Raw genomic sequence first — 22,957 nt, forward strand, 5'->3', positions numbered from 1 at the left:
ATGGAGTGAGGTGGAGGATAAATGAGTGGATGAGGGACTGGTGCAGTGGGTATGGATTCAAGTTTCTGGATCATTGGGACCTCTTTTGGGGAAGGTGCGACCTGTACAGAAAGGACGGGTTGCACTTGAACTCGAGGGGGACCAATATCCTGGCGGGGAGATTTGCAAAGGCTACTGGGGAGACTTTAAACTAGTATGGTTGGGGGGAGGGACTCAAATTGGGGAAAGGTAGCAGTCAGTGTGTGAAGCAGGGGGCAGAGAATGGTAGCACTCTGACCCAACATGTAGGGGAGAGAGAAGAAAAAGACAATAAACAGAATAAGAGAGGGTGGGTTTCTTAAATGTGTATATTTTAATGCTAGGAGCATTGTAAGAAAGGTGGATGAACTTAGAGCCTGAATTGACACCTGGAAGTATGATGTTGTGGCGATCAGTGAAACATGGTTGCAGGAGGGCTGTGATTGGAAACTAAATATTCCAGGATTTCGTTGCTTCAGGTGTAATAGAATTGGAGGGGCAAGAGGTGGAGGTGTTGCATTGCTTATCAGGGAAGATATTACAGCAGTGCTTTGGCAGGATAGATTAGAGGGCTCGTCTAGGGAGGCTATTTGGGTGGAACTGAGAAATGGGAAAGGGGTAGCAACACTTATAGGGGTGTATTATAGACCGCCAAATGGGGAGCGAGAATTGGAAGAGCAAATGTGTAAGGAGATTGCAGATATTAGTAGTAAGCACAAGGTAGTGATTGTGGAAGATTTCAATTTTCCACACATAGACTGGGAAACACATTCTGTAAATGGGCTGGATGGGTTGGACTTTGTAAAATGTGTGCAGGATAGTTTTTTGCAGCAATACATAGAAGTACCTACTAGAGAAGGGGCAGTGCTGGACCTCCTATTAGGAAATGAGATGGGTCAGGTGGCAGAGGTATGCGTTGGGGAACAGTTCGGGACCAGTGATCACAATACCATTAGTTTCAATATAATTATGGAGAGGGGCAGAACTGGACCTAGGGTTGAGATTTTTGATTGGAGAAAGGCTAACTTTGAGGAGATGCAAAAGGATTTAAAAGGAGTAAATTGGGACATTTTGTTTTATGGGAAAGATGTGGAAGAGAAATGGAGTACATCGCAGAGAGTGGTGGCGGTGTGGAATGAGATCCCAGTGGAAGTGGTGGAGGCAGGTTCGTTGGTATCATTTAAAAATAAATTGGATAGGCATATGGATGAGAAGGGAATGGAAGGTTATGGTACGAGTGCAGGCAGGTGGGACTAAGGGGAACAACATTTGTTCGGCATGGACTTGTAGGGCCGAGATGGCCTGTTTCCGTGCTGTAATTGTTATATGTTATATGGTTATATGGTTACATTTAAAGGTGAAATTTTAAGAGTACAGAATCTTTATGTCCTTGTTCGGTTGAAAGGAAATAGTAAAAATAGGAAAGAGCCATGGTTTTCAAGGGAAATTGGACACTTGGTTCGGAAAAAAAGGGAGATCTACAATAATTATAGGCAGCATGGATTAAATGAGGTGCTTGAGGAGTATAAAGAATGTGTAAAGAATCTTAAGAAAGAAATTAGAAAAGCTAAAAGAAGATATGAGGTTGCTTTGGCAAGTAAGGTGAAAGTAAATCCAAAGGGTTTCTACAGCTATATTAATAGCAAAAGGATAACGAGGGATAAAATTGGTCCATTAGAGAGTCAGAGTGGACAGCTATCTGCAGAGCCAAAAGAGACGGGGGAGATATTGAACAATTTTTTTTCTTCGGTATTCACCAAGGAGAAGGATATTGAATTATGTGAGGTAAGGGAAACGAGTAGAGTAGCTATGGAAACTATGAGATTCAAAGAAGAGGAAGTACTGACACTTTTGAGAAATATAAAAGTGGATAAGTCTCCAGGTCCGGACAGGATATTCCCTAGGACATTGAGGGAAGTTAGTGTAGAAATAGCAGGGGCTATGACAGAAATATTTCAAATGTCATTAGAAACGGGAATAGTGCCGGAGGATTGGCGTACTGCGCATGTTGTTCCATTGTTTAAAAAGGGGTCCAAGAGTAAACCTAGCAATTATAGACCTGTTAGTTTGACATCAGTGGTGGGCAAATTAATGGAAAGGATACTTAGAGATAATATATATAAGCATCTGGATAAACAGGGTCTGATTAGGAACAGTCAACATGGATTTGTGCCTGGAAGGTCATGTTTGACTAATCTTCTTGAATTTTTTGAAGAGGTTACTCGGGAAATTGATGAGGGTAAAGCAGTGGATGTTGTCTATATGGACTTCAGTAAGGCCTTTGACAAGGTTCCTCGTGGAAGGTTGGTTATTAAGATTCAATGGTTGGGTATTAATGGTGGAGTAGCAAGATGGATTCAACAGTGGCTGAATGGGAGATGCCAGAGAGTAATGGTGGATGGTTGTTCGTCAGGTTGGAGGCCAGTGACTAGTGGGGTGCCACAGTGATCTGTGTTGGGTCCACTGTTGTTTGTCATGTACATCAATGATCTGGATGATGGTGTGGTAAATTGGATTAGTAAGTATGCAGATGATACTAAGATAGGAGGGGTTGTGGATAATGAAATAGATTTTAAAAGTCTACAGAGAGATTTATGCCAGTTGGAAGAGTGGGCTGAAAGATGACAGATGGAGTTTAATGCTGATAAGTGTGAGGTGCTACATCTTGGCAGGACAAATCAAAATAGGACGTACATGGTAAATGGTAGGGAATTGAAGAATGTAGGTGAACAGAGGGATCTGGGAATAATTGTGCACAGTTCCCTGAAAGTGGAATCTCATGTAGATAGGGTGGTAAAGAAAGCTTTTGGTGTGCTGGCCTTTATAAATCAGAGCATTGAGTATAGAAGTTGGGATGTAATGTTAAAATTGTACAAGGCATTGGTGAGGCCAATTCTTGAGTATGGTGTACAATTTTGGTCGCCTAATTATAGGAAGGATGTCAACAAAATAGAGAGAGTACAGAGGAGATTTACTAGAATGTTGCCTGGCTCCAAATCCAGCGCCGCCCGCGGCTGGACGCCCGCAGCCACAGCTCCTTGAATGTTGGGAGTCGGCGGCCACAGCGCTCCTGAGCCTACCGCATGGCGACCCGGTAAGGCATTGCCCGCTCCCCGCGGGTATCCCAGCGCTGACACGCCGCCGACTCCCAACATTCGCGGAGCAGGGGCTGCGGGCGTCCGGCCGCGGGCGGCGCTGGATTTGGAGCGCCGTGCAGCCAGAAGTAGAGTTGCCAGGGTCGGAGCTACAACCGGCGCCGCCCGCGGCCGGACGCCCGCAGCCCCAGCTGGGAGTTGGCAGCCACAGCGCTGCGGAGCTTACTGCACGGCGACCCGGTAAGGCATTGACCGCTCCCCGCCTCTCCGACCAGGTAGGGGACTAAGAATTAAAGTTTACCCCTTCACCCCTTCCACCCCTTCACATAAAAGCCATCCAAACTAACTGACTAACATTTAAGCAATGATTTACAGATGTTTAAGTGTCTCCCTGGTCTCCGGGGAAGAGGCAGCCGCTACAGTAGTACAGACCTGGGTTGACCGTGGGTCGTTTCGGGTCAAGATTGGCGCCAAACGCGAGCTTTGGTGTGCAGACGACATCCTGGGAAAAATGGCCGGTGTTCGGAGTTTTTCGGTTTCCGGAACTCCGGATAAAAGGTTGTGCACCTGTATGGTAATACACAACAAAATTAGCAACTTTGCTAATGATACAAAAGTGGGTGTTTCTAATGATTGTGAAGATGGTTGTGAAAGATTGCAGTGGGATCTTGATTGATTGGCCAGGTGGGCTGAGGAATGGTTGATGGAACTTAATACAGAGAAGTGTGAGGTGTTGCATTTTGGAAAGAATAACATGGGCAAGACCAACACAGTGAATAGTAGGGCTCTGGGGAGTGTTGTAGAGCAGAGGGATCTAGGAGTTCAGGTGGGCAGCTGGTGTGTTGTGGGCAAGTTGGCCCATAGGGCCTGTTTCCACACTGTATGACTGTGTGACTATGACAATGTGCTGGGCAGGTTTTATACACAGTAGGTGGTGGGTGGCTGGAACACGCTGCCAGGAGTGGTGGTCGAGGCTGATACGATAGTGGCATTTAAGAGGCTTTTGGAGGGAATGGTGGAATATGGGTTATGTGCAGGTAGCTAATTGATGGTCTTGGCATCATATCCAGCACAAATATTGTGGGCTGAAGGGCCTGTCCCTGCACTTTACTGTTCTATGTTCAATATTTCAGCAAAAGCATTACCTTCCTGTTTTCCTGCACTTTGTTTTTCCCAATTCTCTTTTTCCATTTTACCTTGGGACAATCCCAACATTTAAGAAACAGTTAGACAGGTACATGGATGGGACTTGTTTGGAGTATTATGTAACAAACGCGGGCAGCTGGGACAAGTGTAGCTGGGACATATTGGCTGGTGTGGGCAAGTTGGGTAATAGGGCCTGTATCCACACTGTATCTATGACTCTGTGACTATGACTATGTGCTGCCAGGTTTGATACACAGTGGGTGGTGGGTGACTGGAACGCGCCGCCAGGGGTGGTGGTGGAGGCCGATATGATAGTGACGTTTAAGAGGCTTTTGGATAGACACACGGATATGCTGGGAATATAGGGATATGGGTTATGTACAGGTAGATAAGTGATGGTCTTGGCATCATGTTCAGCACAGACTGTGGGCTGAAGGGCCTGTTCCTGTGCTGTACTGTTCTATGTTCTATGTTTCAGCAAAAGCATTACCTTCCTGTTTTACTGCACTTGGATTTTCCAGTTTCTTTGCTTGATTTTCACCCCCATCGAGACTTCCTGTGGTGACATTTGTATCCGGCGCTGTATTAAAATACAAGAAGGAGTCTCACATGTAACGATGCCAACACTGCCTGAGATAAGGTATCCCAACACATTCCGAGAAGCTGGATCACAGGTCCCGAACTTTTGTAGTTTCCCACCAACATTTTAAGAGCCCAAAAGAGAAGCCTTAACCTGAATAAAGATCCGCATGTTGCTGCTGCAAAAGTCACGCACAATTGTTCTTTCGTTAAATACGTCTCTGCGGACATCAAAGTTCCTCAGATCTTACATGGATTTCAGAAAGGCATTTGACATCGTTTTGCATGGTAGGCTGCTCTGGAAGGTTAGATCGCATGGGATCCAAGGAGAGATAGCTGAATGGATAGCAAATTGGCTTCATGGAAGGAAGCAGAGGGTGATTGTGGAAGGTTGCTTTTTGGACTGGAGGCCTGTGACTAGTGATGTGTCTCAGATAATGTGCCATCTTTGTGAATTTACCTCGTAGTTTGTAAAATTCTAAGAGCCAGGGAACCTTTTTCCCAGGATGCGAGATACAAATACTAGAGGGCACAGCTTTAAGATGAGAGGGGCAATGTTTAAAGGAGATATCCAGATGCACAAAGTCTCTTGCTCAGAGTAGGTGAATCGAGGACCAGATTTAAGGTGAAGGGGAAAAGATTTAATTGGAATCTGAGGGGTAGCTTTTCACACAAAGGGAGGTAGGTGCATGGAACAGGAGGAGGTACTTCAGGCAGGGACTAATCCCATCATTTAAGAAACAGGTAAATGTAAATGGATGAGACTTTGGAGGGTTATGGAACAAATGTGGGCAGCTGGGACAAATGTATCTGGGACATATTCGCCGGTGTGGGCAAGTTGGCCCTAGGGTCGGTTTCCACATGGTAACACTATGATTGTGACTATGATTATGTGCTGGGCAGGTTTTATACACAGTGGGTGGTGGGTGGCTGGAACGCACTGCCAGGGGTGGTGGTTGAGGTTGATACGATAGTGGCCTAGCAGAGGCTTTCGGATAGACACACGGACATGCTGGGAATGGAGGGATATGGGTTATGTGCCGGTAGCTAATTGATCGTCTTGGCATCATGTTCAGTACAGACATTGTGGGCTGAAGGGCCGGTTCCTGTGCTGTACTGTTCTATCTTCTATATTCACAAGGTGACAACAACTGAACTTGAATGCATGTAATCCCAAACTGAAAATTCCACATATTAGAGTATTGACCTGAATATTTTATATAATATTAGCAAGGTGTCAAGTCAAGTCAAGTTTATTTGTCACATACACATACGAGATGTGCAGTGAAATGAAAGTGGCAATGCTCGTGGACTTTTGTGCAAAAGACAAGCAACAAATCAACCAAACAAATTATAAACACAATCATAGCACACATATTCTTTTACATAATAAATAATGGAAGGAAAAACATTCAGTAGAGTTAGTCCCTGGTGAGATAGGCGTTTACAGTCTGAATTGCCTCTGGGAAGAAACTCCTTCTCAACCTCTCCGTTCTCACTGCATGGCAACGGAGGCGTTGCGGAGGATTAACTAAATATAAATCATGTACAGTCTGCAGACAATGGTTAGACATCAAATGTCATTGAAAAGCCAACAATACTCTGGATGTTTTGAGAAATACCTTACCTTCACTTGGTCCTGTATTTTGGATATCCTGCCTCTCTGTATTCTGTTCACCTTCATCACAAATCCCTGTGGCAGGATCTGTCTTGGACACTGTATTTAAAGGAAACCAAAGTCTCTCAGATGTAATAATGGCAACACAGCCTGAGACAATGTACATGAGAAACAGGATCACACATCGAGGAACTTTGTTCATTTATTTGGACGACATTCTGGTGGCCAGCGCCTCGCAAGTGGAGGACGTCACCCACATCCGGTCTTTGTTTCAGTGCCTCCGCGAACACGGCCTCGTCATTAAGGGGAGTCCAGAACCAAGGGCCACAGTTTAAGAATAAGGAGTAAGCCATTTAGAACGGACACGAGGAAACATATTTTCTCACAGAGAGTTGTGAGTCTGTGGAATTCTCTGCCTCAGAGGGCAGTGGAGGCGGGTTCTCTGGATGCTTTCAAGAGAGAGATAGATAGGGCTCTTAAAAATAGCGGAGTCAGGGAAGAAGTTAGGGAGTTAGGTAGAGAGTTAAGGAGAAGGACTGCAAAGGTAACAATCTCAGGATTACTGCCTGTGCCACGCGACAATGAAAGTAGGAATGGAGCGAGGTGGAGGATAAATGAGTGGATGAGGGACTGGTGCAATGGGTATGGATTCAAGTTTCTGGATCATTGGGACTTCTTTTGGGGAAGGTGCGACCTGTACAGAAAGGACGGGTTGCACTTGAACTCGAGGGGGACCAATATCCTGGCGGGGAGATTTGCAAAGGCTACTGGGGAGACTTTAAACTAGTATGGTTGGGGGAGGGACTCAAATTGGGAAAGCTAGCAGTCAGAACATACACAGCTTTTGACACATTGTCCTTCATCAGCCGGTGTATTGAGTATAGAAGTTGGGAAGACAAGATGAGGTTGTACAAGCCGTTGGTGAGGCCACATTTAGAGTATTGTGTTCAGTTCTTGGCACCGTGTTATAGGAAAGATGTTGTCAAGCTGGGAAGGGAACATAGAAGATTTACGAGGATGTTGCCAGGAGTAGAGGGTCAGAGCTATAGGCAGAGGTTGAGTAGGCTGGGACTCTATGTACATAGGTTTAAGGTGAAGGGGAATAGATTTAATAGGAATCTGTGGCATAACGTTTTCACACAAAGGATGGTGGGTGTATGGAACAAGCTGCCAGAGGAGGTAGTTGAGGCTGGGACTATCCCAACGTTTGAGAAACTGTTAGACAGGTACATGGATAGGACAAGTTTGGAGGGATAGGGACCAAGTGCAGGCATTTGGGACTAGTGTAGCTGGGACATGTTGGCCAGTGTGGGCAAGTTGGGCCGAAGTACATGTTTCCACACTGTATCACTCTATGACTCTATGACTATCCCGTCCCTGCTACAAGACAAATGTTTACTAGACTTCAGAATGAACAATTCTGGGATATTCACACTGGACAAAATGTCTCTCTGTCAACCCAGGGAATATAGATTGAAACAATTCAGCAAATGCGCTTGTGTCTCATTGCAGAAGATCTTATTCTAGTCAAATCATGTGGTTTAGCTTCAGATTTATTATTGTCACATGTACTGAGGTTCAGTGAAAAGCTTTGTTTTGCAGCAATCCAACCAGATCAGGTGTACCAGCCATAAATACAATCAATTCAAAGGGGAAGATGAAGTGCAGAATATAGTTTATACTTACAGGAAGAAAATAAGATTTAAAAGGTCTACACTTGCAGGTGCAATAAAATATTTTAAAGGGCAGAGCACACAAAGAGTAACAACTGAGCATGAATGTGTGGAGTTGCACACTTTGTGAATTTACCTGATAATTTATAAAATTCTAAGAGCAATAGACAGGGTAGACAGTCAGAACCTTTTTTCCAGGATGCGAGATACAAAATAGGACTTGTTTAGAGGATTATGGAACTAACACGGGCAGCTGGGACAAGTGTAGCTGGGACATGTTGGCCGGTGTGGGCAAGTTGGGCCATAGGGCTTGTTTCCCCACTGTCTCACTCTATGACTGTGACTATGACTATGTGCTGTGCAGGTTTTATACACAGAGGGTGGTGGGTGACTGGGACGCGCTGCCAGAGGTGGTTGTGGAGGCAGATATGATAGTGACGTTTAAGAGGCTTTGAGATACACACACGGATATACTGGGAATAGAGGGATATGGGTTATGTACAGGTAGGTAATTGATGGTCTTGGCATCATGTTCAGCACAGACATTATGGGCTGAAGGGCCTGTTCCTGTGCTGTACTGTTCTATGTTTCAGCAAAAGCATTACCTTCCTGTTTTACTGCACTTGGATTTTCCAGATTCCTTGCTTGATTTTGATCCTCAACGGGACGTCCTGTGATGGCATCTGAACCCGGCACTGTATTAAAACACAAGAAGGTCTCACATGTAATGATGACAACACTGCCTGAGATGAGGTATCCCAACACATTCCGAGTAGCTGGATCACAGGTCTCGAACTTTTGTAGTTTCCCACCAATAATTTTAAGAGCTCAAAAAGAGAAGCCTTAACCTGACTAAAGGTTGCTGCTGCAAAAGTTACGTACAATTGTTATTTAGTTAAATATATCAATCTTGACATTAAATTTCCTCTGATCCTGTCCAGGCTGTAAGCCAAATGTGTAATAGACTTCAGAATGAACATTTCTGGGCTATTCACACTGGATAAAATGTCTCTCTGTCAACCCAGGGAATATAATATGAAACAATTCGGCAAGTGCACTTAGATTCATAGAGTGATACATTGTGGCCCAACTTGCCCACATCGACCAACATGTCCCAGCTACACTAGTCCCAGTTGCCCAGATTTGGTCCATATCTGTTTTGATATATGTCTGCTTACAAAATAAGTAAACTAGCACATAATATACAGAGAAAGATGGCTGCGCACACACTCGTATTGGGATCAAAAACTGGAATGATTTAATTCCAAATCAAAGGTCACAGACTGATTTACTGAGCATGTGCGAGAATGAGTACAGCTCATACACATAAATTACATGAATATTGTCACATCCTTTCCTTTTAGACATTTTGGGATTACATTTCCAACGATCCAAAACAAAGTAAACTTAAACACTTTTCATAATATTACACCGTAGTAATATGGTTTAACTTAATAAAATAAAACAACTGTTCTGTCTTATCTCACAATTTCAATCATAGTCACAATTGTGACATTTCAATAACATAAAATAATGTTCACATGCTTTCTTCTCATAAGCATGTAGGTACATCGCAACAAAACACATTACTTTGTGACACATTACTTTGTACCTCTCCGGCGGTCCGACAGCTCTTCCTGCCCTAGTCTTTGTGATGGTGTTTCTTTCAAAAGTCTTTACGTGTGTACATTCTGTGCATCACTTCTAGTTTCTTCTCTTGTTCTCTTGTTTTTGTTTAGATTTCTCTGTGTTATGAGTTTCACGAGTTGCATCTTTTTCTGGTGATGCTTGTTGTGTTGGTATATTTTGTGTCAGCTGAGGTTGAATCTTTTCATTTCATTTCATCATTTCAAAGGTTTCTCAGTCTTCTCCGCGTCTGGTGGTTTCTCAGCAGTTATGTGTGGGGGTAGTTCTCCGGTCTTCTTCAGATCCACTCGATTATGTCGGATTAGAAGTCCTGACTGTCTCGACTTCGTAAGATCTCTCATCCAGTCAGTTTGGAACTTGCTCTCTGCCATCCGGTATCTTCTAGTTTATAGGGTTTGAGTCTTACGACATCACCTTCTTCCAGGATTGGCAGATCCTTGGCATGATGGTTGTAGATTTTTGACAGTTTTCCTTGCAAATCCTTCATCCTTTTCCTCTCTTCTGTGAGTATCTCAGCACCATGTGGTTTGAGGAGGTTTGATGTAGTTGGAAGTGCTGTTCTTGTTCTCCTTCCATGTAGTCTTTGTTCAGGACTTCTGTTCACTCTCTCGTTCAAACATATTGGTTCCCACTTTCTCCCATGGTCGATCTAGGAGGTCATGGGGCATCAGAGTTTCTTTCTGATTCTGTTGTTCGTGCGTCCTGCAGACTTCACAGTTTGAAATGAATGGCTTCACATCAGAGTTCATTCCGGGCCAGAAAATGAATATCTTTCATATCTTTACATAGAGTGACAGGGATTACAACTCATTCTCCTCTGAATAATAGGCCGTCTTGCACACTCAACTCATCTCTGAGATTGAAGTATGGTTGTGCTGCCTCTGGGACTTCTGCCTTGTAATCTGATCATCCATTTTGGATTACTCTCTTAACTGTTTGTAGTGTTTCATCTTCCCAGATATGGGATTGGATGCGTTTGACCTTGTCCTCTCCCATGCTCAAGGACTTAATTACGTTGACCAGTGAATCTGGTTGATCCTGTGGTGTCAGGGAGGTATGCTCGGGAGAACATATCTGCTAGATGCATGTCGTTTCCCTTTACCCACTTGATCTTGATGTCATAGTGTAGCATCCTCATCATCATGCCATGGAGACGTCTTGATCCTCTATGCAGAGGCTTTTTGACAATGACTTCCAACGGCTTGTGGTCACTCTGAATGATCACTCTCTGTCCGTAGGTTTTACTGATGGAAGCGCTGGAGGGCAAACACTATTGCTAGTGCCTCCTTCTCAATCTGAACATATCTCTGCTCGGTTGGGGTCAATGCTCGACTCACATAGGACAGTGGTTGTCCTTTCTGCATAAGTGTTGCACCTAGAACCTGCCTTGCATCACATTGTATGGTCAGCTGTTCATCTGGTGTGTAGTATGCAAGGATAGGTGCCGTTGTCAACAGATCCTTGATCTTTGACATTGCCATGTCATGTTCTGATGACCATTCCCACTCTGTTTCCTTGTGGGTCAATCGCGTCAAAGGCTCGAATGTGTCCGACAACATTGGCAGGAATCTTGCCAAGTAGTTTACACTGCCTTGTAATCTTTGGATTTCTGTTGGATTGGTTGGTTTGGGCATCTCTAGGATAGCTTGGATCTTCTTCCGATCCAGTTTCAGGCCACGATCTATAACTATGTCCTAGAGATGTGAAACATGTAGTTTTCACTGCCGACTTCTTCCGGTTCAGCTTGATCGCTCTGACTGTATCGCTGAAGAAGATCTTGCAGTCTTGCATCGTGATTCCTTTCTGCATCTTCTCTGGTGTCCCCTACTCCGAATAGGATGATGGCATCTGCAACACATTCCACTCCCTTTAATCCTTCTAGTGCTTGTTGCAGCTACTTCTGGAAGATCTCTGTACTTACTTACAGTCCAAATGGCCACCTCTTCCAGCGATATCTCCCAAAAGGAATGTTCATGGTTGTTAGGAAATTGCTCTCCTCATCTAGTTCGCAGTGGAGTTATCCTGGCTTCAGATCGAATTTGCAGAAAATCATCGCATTGGACAGCTCAGGGAGTATGTCCTCTATGACTGGTAGCCTGTGGATTTCCCTTTACAGGACTTTGAGGGGTCTAGGATCTATGCAGAACCTCAACTCTGTGCTGTCCTTTTCCTCCGTAACGACCAGCCTGCTACACCACTCAGTTGGTTCTTCGACTTTAGTCAAGATGTCCTGCTCGACCAGCTTCATGAGACCATTCATGATCTTCTCTTTCATGGCTACAGGTACCGGCTTTGCAGAACACTGTGATGGGTCACATCCTCCATCCTAGTTACCAACTTGGCCTTGCCAGGCAGTCTCCCAGGTCTTTCGTCATCAAAGACATTCAGGCTCTTGAAGTTCTCGTAGTGAACCGTGATGAGTTTCATCAGTTGTGTAGCTTTGTCGCTCTGGAGTGGTGTGAGCCAGCCTTTCTCTAGCACTATGAAGTGAACATGGTACTTCGTGTTGTTCCTCTCTTTCCGGAGTATGACTTTCGTCCTACCTTCCGCCAGCAGGTTGGATCCGTTGTATATCTTTAAGATGATTTTCTCTCGTCTAATGTCCTCATTGTTGGGTACAAGATCATTGGAAATCACATTAACACTAGCACCAGATTCAACCTGAAAAATGATGGCTTCTGTGCCGACCTGCATCTCAGCGAGTAGGCCTGAAGAGGAATTGTTTCCAGCTGCATTGATCTCAAAGCAACTCACAAACTCTGTGTCGGAAATGGACGTTGTGTCAGATGTCTCTACGACCTTGTGCAGACCCCGTTTCTGCATGCTCTCCTTCCTCTACGTGCAGCAGCAGGTGAAGTGGTTTTGTCGTCCGCATCTTTTGCAGTCCTTCCCATAGGCTGGGCATTCCTCCTTCCTACGTTTGTATCCTTGCACAAAACTTACACTTGACTAGTCCCTGATTCTTCCTCTGTGAAGGAAAATCAACCATCTTCTCCCTCGGTTTGAATCGTTCCACCTTATGTATTGTCGTCTCTTCGCCGATGACCTGCATTCTTGCTGCTGCTACCTCCGAGGATCTACATATGTCCACAATCCCCTGCAGTGTCAGATTCCTCTTCTGAAGGAGTGTCTTCCTAGTTGACTGGTCCTCAATACCAATGACGATGCGATCTCGAATGAGGCTTTCTCTAAGGCACTCAGAAGTTGCATGTTTTAGCAAGCTACTTCAGCTCTGCAACATTTGATTCAATGCTTTCCCCTGATTTCTGGTCTCGTTTATTGAAAATAAATCTTTCATATGTTTCATTCGGCTCTCCTATGATGATGATCGACATCTTGTGGATGATGACTTTCACATCACAGATATCTGATGCCGTTTCGAATGTCAAGGTATTGAAGATTTGCAGTCCTTCTGGTCCAACAGTATAGGAACATAGAAAATAGGTGCAGGAGTAGGCCATTCGGCTCTTCGAGCCTGCACCGCCATTCAATATGATCATCCAACTCAGTATCCTGTACCTGCCTTCTCTCCATACCCCCTGATCCCTTTAGCCACAAGGGCCACATCTAACTCCCTCTTAAATATAGCCTATGAACTGGCCTCAACTACCTTCTGCGGGAGAGAATTCCAGAGATTCACCACTCTCTGTGTGAAGAAAGTTTTCCTCATCTCGGTCCTAAAAGATTTCCCCCTTATCCTTAAACTGTGACCCCTTGTTCTGGACTTCCCCAGCATCGGGAACAATCTTCCTGCATCTAGCCTGTCCAACCCCTTAAGAATTTTGTAAGTTTCTATAAGATTCCCCCTCAATCTTCTAAATTCTAGCGAGTACAAACCGATCTATAGGGCAGTGAGCTTTACATCTGTAGTTGGAAAGTTACTAGATAGTATTCTGAGGGATAGGATATACAGACATTTATACAAAGGCTGATTTGGGAAAGTCAGCATGGTTTTGTACGTGGGAGATTGTGTCTTACAGATCTGATTGCTGGGACATGTTGGCCAGTGTGGGCAAGTTGGGCTGAAGAGCTTGTTTCCACGCTGTATCACTCTATGACTATCCCGTCCCTGCTACAAGACAAATGTTTACTAGACTTCAGAATGAACAATTCTGGGATATTCACACTGGACAAAATGTCTCTCTGTCAACTCAGGGAATATAGATTGAAACAATTCAGCAAGTGCGCTTGTGTCTCATGGCAGAAGATCTTATTCTAGTAAAATCACGTGGTTTAGCTTCAGGTTTATTATTGTCACATGTACTGAGGTACAGTGAAAAGCTTTGTTTTGCAGCAATCCAACCAGATCAGGTGTAACAGCCATAAATACAATCAAGTCAAAGGGGAAGATGAAGTGCAGAATATAGTTCTATACATAAAGGAAGAAAATAAGATTTAAAAGATCTACACTTGCAGGTGGAAAAAAAGATTTAAGGGCAGAGCACACAAAGAGGAACAACTGAACATGAATATGTGGATTTGCACACAGATAATGTGCCATCTTTGTGAATTTACCTGATAGTTTGTAAAATTATAAGAGCCATAGACAGGTTAGACAGTCAGAACCTTTTTCCCAAGATGCGAGATACAAATGCTACAGCTTTAAGATGAGAGGGGCAACATTTAAAGTAGATATCCAGATGCACAGAGCCCCTTGCTCAGAGTAGGTGAACCAAGGACCAGGTTTAAGGTGAAGGGGAAAAGATTTAATTGGCATCTGAGAGGTAACAATAATCTCACAAAGGGAGGTTGGTGTATGGAACAAGAGGAGGTAGTTCAGGCAGGGACTAATAGAAACATAGAAACATAGAAAATACGTGCAGGAGTAGGCCATTCGGCCCTTCGAGCCTGCACCGCCATTCAAAGTGATCATGGCTGATCATCCAACTCAGTATCCCGTACCTGCCTTCTCTCCATACCCCCTGATCCCTTTAGCCACAAGGACCACACCTAACTCCCTCTTAAATATAGCCAATGAACTGGCCTCAATTACTTTCTGTGGCAGAGAGTTCCAGAGATTCACCACTCTCTGTGTGAAAAATGTTTTTCTCATCTCGGTCCTAAAGGATATCCCCTCTATCCTTAAGCTGTGACCCCTTGTCCTGGACTTCCCCAACATCGGGAACAATCTCCCTGCATCTAGCCTGTCCAATCCCTTAATAATTTTGTAAGTTTCTATAAGATCCCCCCTCAATCTCCTAAATTCTAGCGAGTACAAGCCGAATCTATCCAGTCTTTCTTCATAAGACAGTCCTGACATCCCAGGAATCAGTCTGGTGAACCTTCTCTGCACTCCCTCTATGGCAATAATGTCCTTCCTCAGATTTGGAGACCAAAACTGTACACAATACTCCAGGTGTGGTCTCACCAAGACCCTGTCAACATTTAATGAACAGTTAGACAGGTAAATGGTTGGGACTTGTTTGGAGGATTATGGAACAAATGTGGACAGCTGGGACAAGTGTAGCTGGGACATATTGACCGGTGTGGGCAAGTTGGGCCGTAGGGCCTGTTTCCACACTGTATCACTCTATGACTCTGTGACTATGACTATGTGCTGGGCAGGTTTTATACATAGTAGGTGGTGGATGGTGGGTGGTGGGTGGCTGGAACGCGCTGCCAGGGGTGGTGGTCGAGGCTGATACGATAGTGACCTTTCAGAGGTTTTTGGATAGACACACGGATATGCTGTTAATGGAGGGATATGGGTTATGTGCAGGTAGCTAATTGATGGTCTTGGCATCATGTTCAGCATAGACATTGTGGGCTGAAGGGCCTGTTCCTGTGCTGTACTGTTCTATGTTCTGTAATTCAGCAAAAGCCTTACCTTCCTGTTTTCCTGCAGTTTGTTTTTCCCGATTCTCCTTTTCCCTTTTACCCTCATGGGGACTTCCTGTGGTGACATATGAATCCGGCGCTGTATTAAAACACAGCAACGTGACAATAACTGAACTTGAATACGTGGAGTTCCAAACAGAAAATTCCACATATTTGATTATTGACCTGAATATTGTATATAATATTTGCAAGGATTAACTAAATATAAATCATGTACAGTCTACAGACAATGGCTGGACATCAAATGCCACTGAAAGACCAACAATACTCTGGATGATTTGAGAAATGACTTACCTTCACTTGGTCCTGTATTTTGGATATCCTGCCTCTCTGTGTTCTGTTCACCTTCATCACAACTCCCTGTGGCAGCATCTGACTTGGGCACTGTATTTAAAGAAAAATAAAGTCTCTCAGATGTGATAATAGCAACACAGCCTGAGACAAGGTATATGAGAAACAGGATCACACATCGAGGAACTTGTGTTCATTTATTTGGACGACATTCTGGTCGCCAGCGCCTCGCAAGTGGAGAACGTCACCCACATCCGGTCTTTGTTTCAGCGTCTCCGCGAACACGGCATCGTCATTAAGGGGAGTCCAGAACCGGGGGCCACAGTTTAAGAATAAGGAGTAAGCCATTTAGAACGGAGACGAGGAAACACTTTTATTCACAGTTGTGAGTCTGTGGCATTCTCTGCCTCAGAGGGCAGTGGAGGCGGGTTCTCTGGATGTTTTCCAGAGAGAGATAGATAGGGCTCTTAAAAATAGCGGAGTCAGGGGATATGGGGAGAAGGCAGGAATGGGGTACTGATTGGGGATGATCAGCCATGATCACATTGAATGGCGGTGCTGGGTCGAAGGGCCGAATGGGCAACTCCTGCACCTATTGTCTATTGTTTAATCTATATTAACCCAGCGAAATGCCAGTTTGGCCTCCGCTTCGTTTCCTTCCTGGGGCACAGCGTTACCCCACAAGGCGCTGCATCGCTCCCCGTGAAGGTCGAGGCCATTCGGCTGTTCCCCAGGCCGCTCACCGTGAGGGGACTACAGGAGTTTGTCGGTATGGTGAATTTTTATCACCGTTTCATGCCGGCAGTTGCTGACATCATGCAGCCCCTGATCCGGTGCCTGGCGTGTAAATCGCGGGACCTCGTGTGGTCCGAGGAGGCGGATGCGGCCATCGATGGTGCCAAGGCAGCCCTGGGCAACGATAGCATGTTGGTCAACCCACGTGCTGTCAACAGTGCAGCGGGCGGACGCAGGTATGGAAGCCTACTGCACCGCGGTTTCAGACCTTCGGCTGGCCGAAGTGCCTTGCGGAGCTGTACGCACCATGGTCGTGTGCGATGTCTCCACCGGTCGCGCCCGCCCTATCGTCCCCATCAGTTGGAGACGGCGGGTCTTCGACGCCGTTCATGGCCTGGCTCACCCATCCATTCGGGCGACGTCCGCGCTGGTAGCGGCCAAGTTCGTCTGGCATGGGCTCTGTAAACAGCTGGCTGCCTGGGCCCGTGCCTGTGTATCTTGTCAGACCTCCAAGGTCCAGCAACACATGCGGCCCCCCGTGCAGGAGTTTGCGCTCCCCGAGGGTAGGTTCCAGCACGTGCATGTCGACCTTGTAGGTCCCTTGCATCAGTCCCGCGGTGCCATGCACCTGCTCACTATCGTGGACCGTTTCACGCGGTGGCCAGAGGCGATCCCGCTTTCTGATACCTCCGCCGCAACTTACGCTCGGGCTATAGCGGCCCACTGGGTCACCAGGTTTGGTGCAATCCGACATTTCCACCGACAGGGGGGCCCAGTTCACCTCTTCCTTCTGGTCTGCCCTAGCCCAGCTCTATGGCGCCCGGTTACACCATGCGACCGCCTACCACCCGCATTAAAATAAAAGAAAGTCTCTCAGATGTGATAATGGCAACACAGCCTGAGACAAGGTATATGAGATGCTGGACAAAATGTAGACAAAAATGCTGGGGAAACTCAGTGGGTGGGGCAGCATCTATGGAGCGATGGAGATAGGCAACGTTTCGGGTCGAAACTCTTCTTTAGACACCTCAAGGAACTTTATTATTCTTCCCCACAGTGAAGTCTTCATCTGCCAAAGGATCTGTATCTCACTCCTGCAGAAAAGTTATGCCACAGATTCCTATTCAATCTATTCCCCTTCACCTTAAACCTATGTACGTAGAGTCCCAGACTACTCAACCTCTGCCTATAGCTCTGACCCTCTACTAGAAACATAGACATAGAACCATACAAAATAGGTGCAGTGGGGGGGGAGGGGCGCTTCGGACCTTCGAGCCAGCACCGCCATTCATTGTGATCATGGCTGATCGTCCCCAATCAATAACCCGTGCCTGCCTTCTCCCCATATCCCTTGATTCCACTATCCCCGAGAGATCTATCTAACTCTCTCTTAAATCCATCCAGTGACTTGGCCTCCACTGCCCCCTGTGGCAGGGAATTCCACAAATTCACAACTCTCTGGGTGAAAATGCTTTTCCTCACCTCAGTCTTCCCCTTTATTCTGAGACTGGCCCCTGGTTCTGGACTCGCCCAACATTGGGAACATTTTTCCTGTATCTAGCTTGTCCAGTCCCTTTATAATTTTATATGTTTCTATAAGATCCCCATTCATCCTTGAAACTTCTAGTGAATAGAAACATAGAAACATAGAAATTAGGTGCAGGAGTAGGACATTCGGCCCTTCGAGCCTGCACCGCCATTCAATATGATCATGGCTGATCATCCAACTCAGTATCCCGTACCTGCCTTCTCTCCATACCCCATGATCCCCTTAGCCACAAGGGTCACATCTAACTCCCTCTTAAATATAGCCAATGAACTGGCCTCAACTACCCTCTGTGGCAGAGAGTTCCAGAGATTCACCACTCTCTGTGTGAAAAAAGTTCTTCTCATCTCGGTTTTAAAGGATTTCCCCCTTATCCTTAAGCTGTGACCCCTTGTCCTGGACTTCCCCAACATCGGGAACAATCTTCCTGCATCTAGCCTGTCCAACCCCTTAAGAATTTTCTAAGTTTCTATAAGATCCCCTCTCAATCTCCTAAATTCTAGAGAGTATAAACCAAGTCTATCCAGTCTTTCTTCATAAGACAGTCCTGACATCCCAGGAATCAGTCTGGTGAACCTTCTCTGCACTCCCTCTATGGCAATAATGTCCAATTCCTCAGATTTGGAGACCAAAACTGTACGCAATACTCCAGGTGTGGTCTCACCAAGACCCTGTACAACTGCAGTAGAACTTCTTCCTGCTCCTATACTCAAATCCTTTTGCAATGAAAGCTAACATACCATTCACTTTCTTTACTGCCTGCTGCACCTGCATGCCTACCTTCAATGACTGGTGTACCATGACACCCAGGTCTCGCTGCATCTCCCCCTTTCCCAATCGGATAGTATCATCCTTCGCTTTGATACTATCCCTGATTTCCCTTGTTATCCACGGATGTACTACCTTCCCTGATTTATTCTTTTGCCAAACTGGGATGAACAATTTTTGTAGTTCATCCATGCAGTCTTTAAATGTCTTCCATTGCATATCCACCGTCAACCCTTTTAGAATTAATTGCCAGTCAATCTTGGCCAATTCACGTCTCATACCCTCAAAGTTACCTTTCTTTAAGTTCAGAACCATTGTTTCTGAATTAACAATGTCACTCACCATCCTAATGAAGAACTCAACCATATTATGGTCACTCTTGCCCAAGGGGGCACATACAACAAGATTGGTAACTAACCCTTCCTCATTACTCAGTACCCAGTCTAAAATAGCCTGCTCTCTCGTTGGTTCCTCTACATGTTGATTTAGATAACTATCCCGCATACATTCCAAGAAATCCTCTTCCTCAGCACCCCTGCCAATTTGATTCACCCAATCTATATGTAGATTGAAGTCACCCATTATAACTGTTTTGCCTTTGTCTCACGCATTTCTAATTTCCTGTTTGATACCATCTCCAACTTCACTACTACTGTTAGGTGGCCTGTACACAACACCCACCAGCGTTTTCTGCCCCTTAGTGTTTCGCAGCTCTACCCATACCGATTCCACATCCTCCAAACTAATGTCCTTCCTTTCCATTGCATTAATCTCCTCTCTAATCAGTAACGCTACCCCACCTCCTTTTCCTTTCTCTCTATCCCTCCTGAATATTGAATATCCCTGGATGTTCAGCTCCAAGCCTCGGTCACCCTGGAGCCATGTCTCCGTGATCCCAACTATATCATAGTCATTAATAGCTATCTGCACATTCAACTCATCCACCTTATTACGAATGCTCCTTGCATTAAGACACAAAGCCTTCAGGCTTGTTTTTACAACACTCTTACCCCTTATACAATTATGTTGAAAAGTGGCCCTTTTTGATTTTTGCCCTGGTTTTGTCTGCCTGCCACTTTTACTTTTCACCTTGCTACCTATTGCTTCTACCCTCATTTTACACCCCTCGGTCTCTACGCTCACACATTTAAGAAACCCTTTCCCTTTAACTCCATCCTCCACTATCCCATTCGACACCCCACCCCCCTTATTCAGTTTAAAGCCACCCGTGTAGCAGTGGCAAACCTGCCTGCCAGAATGCTGGCCCCACACCTGTTAAGATGCAGTCCGTCCCTTTTGTACAGTTCCCCCTTACCCCAAAACAGATCCCAGTGATCTAAGAATCTAAATCCCTGCCCCGTGCACCAGTTCCTCAGCCACACGTTCAGGTCCCGTATCTCCCTGTTCCTGCTCTCGCCAGCATGGGGAACTGGAAGCAAACCGGAGATAACAACCCTGGAGGTCCTGCTTTTCAAAACTTTTCCGAGCTCTCTAAAGTCACGCTGCAGAATATTCATCCCCTTCTTTCCGACATCGTTTGTGCCGACATGCACTACCACTTCCGGATGTTCACCTTCGCCCTTGAGGATTTTCTGCACTCTCTCCGTGACATCCTGGATCCTGACACCGGGAAGGCAGCACACCATCCTCGCATCCCGTCTGTTGCCGCAGAAACCCCTGTCCGTACCTCTCACAATGGAGTCTCCCACTACAATGGCCTTGCCTGCCTTAGGCCTTTTTGGTTTTGGCTCAACAGCCCTATTCGCATCGCAAGCCATTCCGCCGCTCAGTGTAAACACGTCTTCTGTCCCAACAGCTTCTAAGCGGGTGAACCTGTTTACAAGAGGTACACCACCCGGGGACGTTGGCATTCCATGCTTCCCTCCCTTTCTCACTGTCTCCCACCTTCTCTCTTCCAGTACCTTAGGTGTAACAATCGTACTGTAGGACTTGTCCAGGAACGACTCAGTTTCTCGTAGGAACCGGAGGTCATCCACTTGCTTCTCCAGTTCCCCAACACGGCCCTTCAGGAGCTCTACCTGGATGCACTTCTCGCATTTGTAGCAGCCAGAGGCACCAGCGGTGTCCTTGACCTCCCACATACTGCAAGCATCGCACTGAATCAGCTTGCCTGACATCTCCTTCTTTCGTCTCTACCTCTCAAGCGTATTGCGTGGTCTCCTCTCCTCAGCCTCCTCGCCAAAGACTCACACATTACTCACAGGGCACTTCCCTCACAAGGCCGCTCACTCACTGCCGCTCGCTAAGAGCCGTCTTGCTTAAATGGACTGATAAATTGCCTGATTTACCAATTTACAAAGCAAATTCCTCAGTTTTCAACTGTTTTCCCGGCACTGACTCACTTCTCTCCTCCCACTTGGGCTAGAGCCAATCAGTCGTATCTCTTGCTAATCTGCTGCTGCTGTTCCTCCCAAATCTACAGCAGTTCTGAACAAAGACTGCCTGGCCTTGGCCTTTACTTGAACTATTTTCACCCCTCTGACTCACTTCTCTCCTCCCACTTGGGCTAGAGCCAATCAGTCGTATCTCTTCCTAATCTGCTGCTGCTGTTCCTCCCAAATCTACAACAGTTCTAAACCAAGTCTAGTCTTTTCAATCTTTCCTCATATGACAGTCCCGCCATCCCAGGGATCAATCTCGTGAACCTACGCTGCACTGCCTCAATTACAAGGATGTCCTTCCTCAAATTAGGAGAACAAAACTGGACACAATACTCCAGATGTGGTCTCACCAGAGCCCTATACAACTGCAGAAGAACCTCTTTACTCGTATACTGAAATCCTCTTGTTATGAAGGCCAACATTCCATTAGCTTTCTTCATTGCCTGTTGTACCTGCACGCCAACTTGCTGTGACTGGTGTACAAGGACGCCAGGGTCTCGCTGCACCTTCCACTTGCCATTGAGATATTAATCTGCCCACTTGTTTTTGCCGCCAAAGTGGATAACCTCACATTTATCTATATTATACTGCATCTGCCACGCATCTGCCCACTCACTCAATCTGTCCAGGTCACCCTGCAACCTCCTAACATCCTCTTCACAGTTCACACTGCCACGCAGCTTTGTGTCATCCGCAAACTTGCTTGTGTTGCTCCTAATTCCCTCTTCCAAATCATTAATAATATGGTAAACTGTTGCGGCTCCAACACCGAGCCTTGCGGCACTCCACTCACGACTGCCAGCCATTCTGAAAAGGACCCATTCACTCCTACTCTTTGCTTCCTGTCTGCCAGCCAATTTTCTATCCATGTCAACACCCTACCCCCAATACCATGTGCTCTCATTGGCAGTTTATGCGGGACCTTATCAAAGGCTTTCGGAAAGTCTAGATACACTACATCCACTGGCACCCCTTCATCCATTTTACTTGTCACATCATCAAAAAATTCCAGAAGATTAGTCAAGCATGATTTCACTTTCATAATACCATGTTGACTTCGACTAATCCTTTTACTGCTATCCAAATGCCCCATTATTACCTCTTTAAAAATTGACTCCAGCATCTTTCCCACCACTGTATTCAGGCTAACTGGTCTGTAATTCCCCGTTTTCTCTCTCGCTCCTTTCTTGAAAAGTGGGATAACGTTAGCTATCCTCCAATCCAATCGATCGAACATTGGAAAATGATCACCAATGTGTCCACTATTTCTAGAGCAACCTCCCTGAGGACCCTGGGATGCAGACCATCAGGCCCAGGGGATTTATCATCCTTCAAACCCATTAGCCTACCCAATACTATATCTTGCCCAATGAAAATTTCTTTCAGTTCCTCTACCCCCTAAGATCATCTGTCTTCCAGTACATCTGGGAGATTGTTTGTGTCTTCCTTAGTGAAGACAGACCCGAAGTACCTGTTCAACTCTTCTGATATTTCCTTGTTAACCATAATAATTTCACCCGTGTCTGCCTTCAAGGGACCCACATTTGACTTTGCTACTCTTTTTCCCTTAACATATCTAAAGAAGCTTTTACTGTCCTTCT

General features: G+C 45.6%; 1 protein-coding gene across 8 annotated transcripts in view; it reads right to left on the reverse strand.

Annotated features, from left to right (window-relative positions):
* The window catches only part of LOC129705962 (ribosome-binding protein 1-like), a 72,286-nt gene that overhangs the window by 24,107 nt on the left and 25,222 nt on the right, over positions 1-22,957 (reverse strand). For 3 of the 8 annotated variants that reach the window (XM_055649924.1, XM_055649923.1, XM_055649921.1), the window contains 6 exons: positions 15,909-15,998; positions 15,604-15,693; positions 8,735-8,824; positions 6,466-6,555; positions 4,750-4,839; positions 3,546-3,680 (listed from right to left, as the gene is read on the reverse strand). In XM_055649924.1, coding sequence (XP_055505899.1) covers positions 3,546-3,680; positions 4,750-4,839; positions 6,466-6,555; positions 8,735-8,824; positions 15,604-15,693; positions 15,909-15,998 — 585 coding nt within the window. Of the gene's footprint in view, positions 1-3,545; positions 3,681-4,749; positions 4,840-6,465; positions 6,556-8,734; positions 8,825-15,603; positions 15,694-15,908; positions 15,999-21,808; positions 21,923-22,957 lie in introns of all 8 variants that reach the window. The other 5 variants (XM_055649917.1, XM_055649918.1, XM_055649919.1 and 2 more) reach the window with 4 other exon arrangements.

This window comes from Leucoraja erinacea, chromosome 18, assembly GCF_028641065.1.
Source record: "Leucoraja erinacea ecotype New England chromosome 18, Leri_hhj_1, whole genome shotgun sequence".
Taxonomy (NCBI): Eukaryota; Metazoa; Chordata; class Chondrichthyes; order Rajiformes; family Rajidae; genus Leucoraja; species Leucoraja erinaceus.